Source organism: Agrilus planipennis, unplaced genomic scaffold, assembly GCF_000699045.2.
Source record: "Agrilus planipennis isolate EAB-ADULT unplaced genomic scaffold, Apla_2.0 scaffold58, whole genome shotgun sequence".
Lineage (NCBI taxonomy): Eukaryota > Metazoa > Arthropoda > Insecta > Coleoptera > Buprestidae > Agrilus > Agrilus planipennis.
This window is the reverse complement of record NW_020438916.1, coordinates 657,377-668,146: the sequence shown is the minus strand read 5'-3', so window position 1 is coordinate 668,146 and position 10,770 is coordinate 657,377. Positions and strand designations below refer to the sequence as shown.

The window sequence follows — 10,770 nt, the reverse complement described above, 5'->3', positions numbered from 1 at the left end:
CACACAAGTTTGGTCACTCGCCAAAAGCTTTTACAGCTTGAATGGGATACAATGCTACACCCACCATATTCTCCAGACCTGGCACCATCGGATTATTATTTGTTCCGGTCACTCCAAAATTTTTTAGACGGTAAAACCTTCACCTCAAATGAGGAGGTCAAAAACCTCTTCAATCAGTTTTTTGCCAGCAAAGACCAAAAACTTTATGAGCGTGGAATTATGCTACTACCAGAAAGATGGCAAAAGGTGTTGGACCAGAACGGTCAATATATAATTTAATAAAGTATTTGTTTATTATACGAAAACTGTCTTTCATTTCCACAAAAAAAAAACGAAATGACTTTCCGAACAACCCTATACATTCGAGAGATTCTAGGTCTTTAGAAAACGCTGTTCGGTCTCATACTCTACAAAAATAGCCAAACTAAATTACAAACATACATCGGAGACGTTTTATTCCTACAGAAAAATCCAAATAGATCAAATTTATTTACGGCAAGACTCTTTTAACTGATTAAAAAGAGTCTTTTGCTATTACAAATAAAACCATAAGTCAGAGTAGAAATAAGGTTGTCCCCGAGTGCAGTAGTACTACCATTTTACTACGTTTCTGAGAGTTATTAATTACTAGATATTCCTTGAACAACGTTTGTCGCTTCATTGTTGAAATGTCCTGCAGTTCATATAAATTTAAAGCGAAATGGTGCAAACATAACTTGCTCTAAAATAAATGAAGTTAAAAGTTCGTGCAATTTTAAACCTTAAAATTAATGAGTAGCGGTAGCTCCCATTTTCATTTAATTATGTGGATGGTTACGAGGGTCGTCTACAAATTTTGTGCAATATTTTACAAATTTCACAGCTTGTTTTTACTCGACCACTTTTATCCTCAAAGTATATTAAGAAAAATTAGATTCTGAGGAATTTACGTACTGTACTGTTTTACCGTTAACTCAGATATGTGATAGCAATTTGCCTTCCTGTCTTTTGCCTTCAATTTCGAATGTCTAATTCTAAATAATACTTTCTAATTGTACTGACATGGGTTTTAAATATATTTTCTATTTTGGAAACATTAAATAACCGATGCCAAAAAGATAACTGTCTAATAGATGTGATTTCAATTGAATCTAGTGGAAACTGTCTGTCGATAGCGAAGAATACTACGAATGTGACAATGTTACAGACATATAATAATCATTGTGAAAAGAGTATATTGGTCTGTGAAGCGTATTGGTAAATTTTGAATGGAAAATAATTAAAAAGAAGAATTTAATAAAAGATAAGCGGCGGACAGCCCGGATTTGACAAGAGAGCCCAAAAAACAGACTAGGGAGCTGCAGAAAAACATAATGCAAAAGAATAAAGGAGAAATTAATAGAATAAGTGAGTTGTTCGACTATTTAAAAAGAAAATAAGAGAATGAATTAAAGGAGAAGGAGGAGAAAGAAATGGAAGAGAAGCAAACGCATGCAAAGTAAGATGGAGGAAGTAAGGAATGGTTAAAGATGTAAAGAAATTATTTGAAAGTAGAGGTAAAGGAAATTGTACTAGAGAAGCTGGAGAAAGCAATGCCGGGGCAAGCAGAAGAACAAAACAAAACAACAAGGAGATTGAAAATGGAACTAGAAAAGAAAAAATGACGAAGAAGAATAAGAAACAAAATTTGATGATTTTTGGAATAAAGTTGGAGGATTGATAAGAATAATTATTTGAAAGAATTTATAAAAGACAAAGTGGAGGCAGATAGAAGTAAGGGAAATATGGAATGTTGCAAAGAAGGTTTATGCATGGGGTAAAATTGGAGAAGTAGGAACAGACGCTAGAGGTTGTTAAAAACAGTAGGGGGTTGAGGAGGACCAATGTGTATATAAAAGACGATATGACTATGGAGGACACAATACAAAAAGGCTGGAACAAAAGTAAAAGAGAAGACAAAAGAAGTATGGACAATATGGTTAAAGTGGAGTTTAAGAAGATAAAGCAGTAATGTTCATAGCAATATGACTGACACTAACATATACTAGTGAGTACTGTTGCGAGTGAAACCGTTAAAATCAAACGTAAAAATAGTAAAAGGGCTAAGAAAATGTGGGTGAGACAGTACATTAGATGAAGGAATACACTGGATGCTAATCAGAGAGTAGAATTAGAAGATGGGGAAAAATATCAGAAAAACTATTTTGATGAGTAAAAAGCGTTCTTTCATTTCTATTTTAAAGCTCTTTCTTGCCACAATTCTGAAACAACTTATTATATTTCTAAATGACATAGCTAGAAATTATTCGGAAACGCCATTTAAAAAGATAATTTAAAGCTCGGTAGCTATTTAGTAAAATAAATTTATGTTACTGCAAAAAGTGGTTGTAGATGTTCTAGGCTATTATTTTTACATAATTTAAAAATTTTTCTCTCTTTTCTCTGTATATCGTCAGTCGAAATTAGAAACAAAGGCGACATCAATTATTTCTTTCGATATGTAGATATATCTACTAAAGTAAGAACTTTACCTGAAAGTACTATTTCAATGTAGTTAAGCAGTTCTTGACACATTTATTACCACAAAGTGCGTCAAAATTTGTACAAATAACGATACCGTTTCGACAAAGGTGTAACAAATTATGCGGATTGAAAAGGCATCCTTTCGTTTCAATCACGCCGTCGCCTTAGGCAGGAAGGTGACATAAAAAAGGTAGAAAAATTTATTTTCCGGAATCGGAGACTTCACTCCATGGCAACCTGTAAAAAATACCTACTTACGCACGTATGTATCCTGGGGGAAAGATTTTTAGATATGCCAGAATGATATATTGCGGTATACATATACAGGATGACTGATAGACAAATGAAGCGAGTGTAATACTCTTTCTTTTACTTTTTTTTTTTTAAGTTTGAAAGTTATATTCAATTATATTACACTATTCTAACATCTAGGTTTATGCCTTTACTCTAAACTATTTTCCCAAGTCTTTAATAACTTTAAATTTTTCAAGAATAAGTAGTTTTTATTCTTTCATATTTTTTACATACCTATTCAATTCTTTGTTTCTTTTGCAAATGACTAAACCTACTAATGTAAGTAAAAATGCTTCGCATGATTTTTGGCAGGGCTGTCACAACATACGTAATCATCCTTTTCAAATTATGACTAAGTTTTTTAACTTTTATAATTTTAAACAGGCCAGTTTTGTTGTCCAAAATAAGACTAGAATTAACTAAACTAAAACATATAAACCATTCTAGAGCTATTGTACATAAGCTTACATAATTATTAAAATTTCGTGGCGCTATGGGCACGCTCAAATTTTACCTGCTAATATGGCGGCGCTACGGGCCATCAAAATGGTGGCCACGCCACAGGCATGACAGCTTGAAGTTGTAATTCTCTAACAATTAATTGTTTAAAATACTTTGTAAATTTATAATTATTGAAGTGAAACTTCTTTACGCACGGTAGGGTAAGTTCGTTTCATGCGATTTGCTATGTAACAAAATCATGCAACGGATGTCCCCCCTCTACTCGGCCACGCAGTCGAGTTCGTAGTGGGGATCGCTTGAGCCGTGAGCGCGCTTCAATGCAACGTTCGTTACAGGCAACTTCGGCATGTATAGTGTAAATAATACCATTAAACCAATTCCTTAACCCCTATCCCGGTATGTTTGTGTGTTCGAAGAAGTCTCACTTCAGTAGCGGGTTGTATAATTACACGTTGTACTTTTTTTAACAGTGATATTTATCAGTTATATTGTGTGATGCCCGTCAAATAATTGTAAACCAACTTAACTCACGACTTAAAAGTTCCAAAAATATATGTCTCAGTATCTTGGACCTAAATTGTTCCTTTTTTCAATCATGTTTAGGAATTCTCCAGAGAAATCTAAACAAAAGCGGGCAGGTACATTTGTTACCAGAATAAAGTGACCCTTCAAAAGCAAACTATTGAAACTTTAATCAATCAAGAATAACAATCGAAGGCACCGGATCGAATCCTGACAGACGGGATTGGTAAATTCGACTTAAAATACTGGAAGGCAGGAACGTACAAATGCAACTTAAAATTCAGTTAGTTTACGTCATTATTTGCGGCGAGACCAGGTTGACAGCTGGTAACGATTTCGATTAGTACGCATCTATGATTTCGTTGCAATTTTAGTAAGTTGTGTGTTAGAAGAGTAATACAATAATTTAAAACCAATGTCCTTTTTAATATGAAATAGTTAAAAGCCTAAATCCTCATGAAATCTTTTATACTACACATACATGTAAATTAATTGTCCTTGCTACATAAGTACATACAGATGTCTGTAAGTGGCACCCCCGTTCCCAATTTTATTTATAGCCATTCCTCAGGAATAGGTCTCTATCATCGTCTCTACATATTAACGTTTTCAATTAGGAAAACCATAATTCACAGTACATGGTAACATGTACTACAGTTCACTTAGTTTCCGAGTTTCGAAAAAAAAAATCAGGCCTAGTTAACATAACAGCTAGTTGTGGAGAGTGTTAACCAAATATAATAGAGAATCACAATCAGCGTGGTTAAGGGATAAAAAACCTGACGAAATTGCAATCCGAAGCCGGCCCTGGGCGTGAATTAGGAACGTATAGAGAAATTACGATAATAACTGGCATCGATGAAAAATGTAAACTGTGACTGTTCTAGAACGGCTAAGATGCCCATTGCGACCTATGGCACTGGCACATTGACCTACAGGTCTGACGAAGGAAGCTGGCGAGCGGGCGCGCAGGCACTTGCCCATTTATGACCTATTTGGGTAAGACACTTGGAACCGATACACAGATAAGCTTTCAGTAGGCGTAAATTATAATATTAATACAGATAGGACAGTAGCGTATTAGAAAATAATGTAAAAACATGACTTATCAAAAAGAAAAAAATTAACCTATTGCTTTTGTTTTACAGTTAGTTTTCACATTCACTTTCATCATGGGAATCTCTATCGCTGTCACCAACATCAACAATTAGTTCTTCTGTTTGTATGTCTATTACTTGCTCAATGATCCCTACTTTTAAATATTTAATCTACGCTCCTGATAGGAATACTGAAGAATGAAGGCTGCAATCTTTATACCTAAAACTAGTGTTGCCCAAACGCAAGAACAAGACGAGACTTAGCCAGTCTTGGTCTTGGTCTTGCGCCAATACACCTGGTCTTGGTCTTGGTCTTGGTCTTGCGCTCCCAGTCTTGGTCTTGGTCTTGGTCTTGCAGCAAGAGTCTTGCAAGTCTTGCAATTACCTATTAGTCTATTACTATTTATTAAAGTTTACTTTAAATCCTAGAAAAACGTATTAGAATTGGAACATTGTGAGCTTGAATGAATATAGCCATAGTAAAGATCAAGCAGATTAATAAATAACTGAAGATTTGATAAGAAATTCGAAAAATCAACTGACCTATATGTCGTTTTCCATGGAAGTAACTGTTTCTTAATAAACATTTATGATCCTTGCTTTCTACCGCGCCGCCTCGCCACGTGCCGGCTCTATGATAAGGATGCCGCCGCAAATCAAACAATAATATAAAGCGTGTAAAAAAATTCGAAATTATTTTGCATGAGTATACCTACACCCTATGGCGGCAATCAAATAGTGTCAAATGTTATGATTTCGGCGTGGCGGCAACGATTGTTTTAGATTTCAAAAGAAGCCGCCGGCGCGTGTATCATAACCATGTACTTCCGAAAAGCGGCAAATTTCTTTGAGAAGTAAGTACAAAACCTTTGATGCCGCATTATCAAAGTGCCGATGGTTAAAACATAACTATGCATGCACTCAGTTTGATTTTAATAATTTTTTTATTCGCTATGTTTATGGTATTAGTCGTAATGCGCATAGGTCCAGTTTTTCATATTCTTTGATACAGTTTTTTGCGTCTCATAGAATTCCTAAGCGTACCTACCTATACACCGAACTGTTACACCTAACTACTCAGTGAAATAGCGCTAAGTCCTAGCTGCAAGACGCAAGAGTCTTGCAGGCTATGTCTTGTTCTTGCTCAAGTCTTGCACGGTCAGTCTTGGTCTTGGTCTTGCTAAAAATACGCGGTCTTGTTCTTGGTCTTGGTCTTGCAAAAACGCAAGAACAAGACCAAGACTGCAAGACCAAGACTGAATTTGGGCAACACTACCTAAAACTGCCTACTTTTGCCACCGCGCATCCACGCCATTTTAAAATTTCCGCCAGCTTCCAGCGTCAGGCCTGTACTTCTAATGACTTCGATGGTGTACTTACATACGTAATACAAACCTATAACGGTAAAAGAAAGAAGGATTACTCTAGGGTGGCTGTAACAATAAACATCGTCAATTAAACTTAATGTAACCTAACTAATGACACCCAGTACATGAGTAGAAAATTACACATAAGAAGGCGGTACAGCACAATTTCCCAGTGTAATCCTACCAGGACCGGACTGACCCTTGCCTATACTTTTAAATAGGTTTTTTTTTTCGAAAACGAAGGACTTTCGTAGCACCAAACATTTACATTTAATTTTCTTGTTTTACAGCGCCTAATCACCTCTTGCAAGCTTGCTACTTATTTCAAAAACACACTATATAATAATGTTCTGGTGTACGGAGGATTGTGTGATTATCCAAATGGTTGATGGTATACAGAACATCATACATGCTATTCTGGAAAATACTGCTCAAATAATACAACTTCAAACGTCAAAATTTTACGGTTAGAATGCGCCAACTACCAATCAGAATAAACACTGAATATAAATATTTAAATCCATCCACTTTATTGCAATTAATTAGTTGCACTTCGAATATATCAAAATCAGCGATTTTTAATTAAATGTTCCATTCAAACGAAAACATATTGGATGTTTGCTTAGTTACATATCCAATGAATATACGTTTTATGAACAAAGAAACTTTTTGTAACATTGACTCCTTCTGACAAATTGAGTACTATTGATTGTAATGTTTCCTTATTCATATTTAAACATGGATTTCGACACTTCAAAATTGTAATGGTAAACTCCAAAACGCTTTTTTGTTGTTCTTATTCACATATATCTTTTAAATCGCTTTTATATATAGGGTTGTTCGGAAAGTCATTTCGTTTTTTTTTTGTGGAAATGAAAGACAGTTTTCGTATAATAAACAAATACTTTATTAAATTATATATTGACCGTTCTGGTCCAACACCTTTTGCCATCTTTCTGGTAGTAGCATAATTCCACGCTCATAAAATTTTTGGTCTTTGCTGGCAAAAAACTGATCGAGGAGGTTTTTGACCTCCTCATTTGAGGTGAAGGTTTTACCGTCTAAAAAATTTTGGAGTGACCGGAACAAATAATAATCCGATGGTGCCAGGTCTGGAGAATATGGTGGGTGTAGCATTGTATCCCATTCAAGCTGTAAAAGCTTTTGGCGAGTGACCAAACTTGTGTGAGGTCTCGCGTTGTCTTGGTGAAACACTACACCTTTCCTGTTGATTAGTTCTGACCTTTTCTGTTGAAGTGCATCATTCAGTTTGTCCAGCTGATGACAGTAGACTTCCGAATTAATCGTTGTGTTATCCGGTAAAAGCTCAAAAAAAACGATTCCTTTAAAATCCCACCAAACAGACAGCATCACCTTTTTTTGGTGAATATCGGCTTTGGAAATGGTTTGAGCCGGTTCATCTTTTTTGCTCCATGACCTCTTGCGTTTGACGTTGTTGTATACAACCCATTTTTCGTCCCCAGTGATGATGCGCTTCAAAAACGGATCATTTTCGTGACGTTTGAGAAGCGAATCGCAGACGTCAATGCGGCGACACAGATTTCTCTCTGTGAGAACATGGGGAACCCATACATCGAGCTTCGAGGATAATCCCAGGCCTTTCAAGTGGTCATAAACTGTTGAATTTGATAAATTTAACCTCAATCCGATCTCACGTGTTGTTATTCGCCGGTTCACATCAACTAATGCCTTTATCGCGTCTTTATCAGCTTCAACCGGCCTTCCCGAACGTGGTGCATCTTCGACATCAAAATTGCCGGATCGAAATTTAGCGAACCAGTTCTGGCACTGGCGTACTGTCAACACACCTTCTCCATACACATCAGTCAATTTCTTTCTGGCTTGAACAGCATTTTTACCCTTTCTGTAGTAAAACAGTAAGATATGTCGAAAATGCTGCTTATCGCTCTCCATATTTAAAAGGGCACCAACCAAAAACTACTGCGTAGAATTAATTGGAATTTTTCACACACAAGCCTTGCTATATGAGCTCTCAAAGCATATAAAAATTATACGGCTTAAATGTGAAGTTGGGTGCAAAAGAATACAATTAAATCCTCTGTCGGGAAAAAACGAAATGACTTTCCGAACAACCCGATAGTTCCACCTACAAAAAGGGAAAAGTTTTTCAACTGTATAAAAATAAACCTGTTAAACTGTACCTACGAATTTGAAAATGAAAAATATTTGTAAAACGAACCTTATTAGTTAGAAATATGTGGAAATAGGAAACAGTTCTTGATTGGTTACTTGCATAATTTTGAAACCCGTCAAAATGAAATAATGTGTTCTTGGTTTTCAGTCGTCACTATCTAATTTTGAATAATTATCTTCCATGTGCATCCTGAAGCGCAGTCATTAATTACCACGGCCAGTACAAAGGTTTATTAATTGGAAAAAAGTAATTTTCGTCATAGTTTTAAATGAGTATCAAATATATCTTCATTATCCAACATGTGTTGGCCTTGCGACAGTGCTTTATAGCCCGGTAGGGGTCACATTAATTATAATATGTTACATACAATGAAGCGATTAATTATTTATTGTAAATTATACCTTTGCATCATCGTCAATGACTGCCACATGGTCCAAGTTAATATTTTTGGTCTGCATCACTAAAAACCTGTAACAAACAAAGAAAACAATAAGATTAATTTATCATAGTTGATGGAAAATAAAATTAATCTATGTAACTAATAGAATATAATAGTAACCCCTGTCTGTATATTACTTTTCTTTATCTTAATCTTAATACGTAATTAAAACCAACTAAACGATCCTGAAACGTTGTAAAAGCTTTTGTATGTCAGTCTGTTTAAGGAAAACTCTGTCTTGAAAAAAACGAACTGAGTACTTTGTAAGGATTTGTTGCTTTTTGCATGAAATATTCATCATCATTATCGTCATCATAAGGTCGTCAGTCTTAAGACTGGTTGGACACGCATCTCCACTATTTCCTATCCTGGGCTAATCTTCGCATTTCCCCAAAACTAGAAAAAAAACTTGGGTGTTTCATTCCCACCAGTCAGTAATGCTGGTGGGCGGGCAGTCCCTCCGGACTATGCGGGAAGGTAGGGCGGAAGGCCCTCTTCAGTCTGCTTTCAGGAATCGTAGAAATGGGTGGGTGGTGGTTCGGGTGAGATAGTTGAGACGGACGAAATGAAAACAGAAGAGAATAAAAGACTATCTGTGGAATATTACTGCCCCAGCATTTGCCTAAGTGATCCAAGGAAACTACAGAAAAACTTGGACCAAGGCAGACTGACCCGGAATCGAACCCCCGTCCTCCCGAATGCTAAGCAATGGTCTAAACCTCTAGGCCATGCCGCTCGGTCCAGAACTAGAACAACTCACATCCTTAACTATTTGCGAACAGTAATCTAATCTAGGTAACTTCTACTCCTCTTAACTTCTCTGACTAGACCTTCATGCCTGAGAAGGTGTCCTACCAACATATCTCGTCTATTTCTTATTGACTTCCATAGAGTCGTGTGTTCTCTTATTATTTTTAATACTTTTTCATTTCTGACCTTCTCTATCCACGCTATCCTCATTATTCGCCTGTAACACCAATACGGTGACAGTGTGAATCTGAATATTTCTTTTCTACGTTGCGGCTTCAGCTCTATAACTACCTGTTGCTCTTTATACAAACTAAATATCACTCTTCTATCTTTGTAACTCATCCCTACATTTTTAAGTATATTTAACATCTATTGTCCCATTTAACATTGTCAAAAGCTTTTTTTTAATCTAAGTCCTATATACGCGCTCTTTTCTTTCGTTTTCATAGTTTTCTCTGTTGTTATGCGTGAAGATAGAATTACCTCCCGCGTTCCTTTATTTCTTTTGAATCCAAATTGATCTTCCCTTAATAGTTCTTCCGTCCTTTTTTTCATCCTCTTCTGTACAATTCTAGTTAAGATTTTTGGCGCATGGGAAGTGAAGCTAATTGTGCTAAATGTCTTGCACCTATCCATGTCTCTCTTTTTAGGTATGGATATTAACATGTTCCGTTTATAATCCTCTAGGACTTCCCGTCTCGTAAATGTGACTAACTTGCTGAAATATACGATTTCTAACCTCTTGGCCTGCATGATTTAGAATTTCTCTCTGTATCCTATCTACCCCTGGCGCCTTATTATCCTTTAAGTTTTTTAATACTACATCGAACTCTTCTCTCATTATGGCATAACTTAGCTCACCCATCTCCACACCCTCCTTCCTTCTCTGATATATCTCCTAATGCATGGCTTGCGCATTTGTTTTCTAAATATTCTTTCCACCCATCTGCCTTTTATATTAAAATGACCCGTGCCTCGTTTCTTATATTATTACTACTGTACCATGTTTTTTTTTTATTATTATAAATGGGACACCCTGTATATACTGTATGGAGTAAAGTTTGATATTTCAGCATTGGAAGCTATACAGATGCAGTACACCGGATATTCCACCGGATGTGAGCCAATATAACTTTTTTTTGTTAAAAATAGAGATAGTTG

General features: G+C 36.0%; 1 protein-coding gene across 2 annotated transcripts in view; it reads right to left on the bottom strand.

Annotated features, from left to right (window-relative positions):
* The window catches only part of LOC108739195 (homeobox protein 13-like), a 293,972-nt gene that overhangs the window by 157,482 nt on the left and 125,720 nt on the right, over positions 1 to 10,770 (bottom strand). For both annotated transcript variants that reach the window (XM_025973658.1, XM_018472978.2), the window contains one exon: positions 8,822 to 8,888. In XM_025973658.1, coding sequence (XP_025829443.1) covers positions 8,822 to 8,878 — 57 coding nt within the window. In that variant the 5' untranslated portion in view covers positions 8,879 to 8,888. The remainder of the gene's footprint in view (positions 1 to 8,821; positions 8,889 to 10,770) is intronic.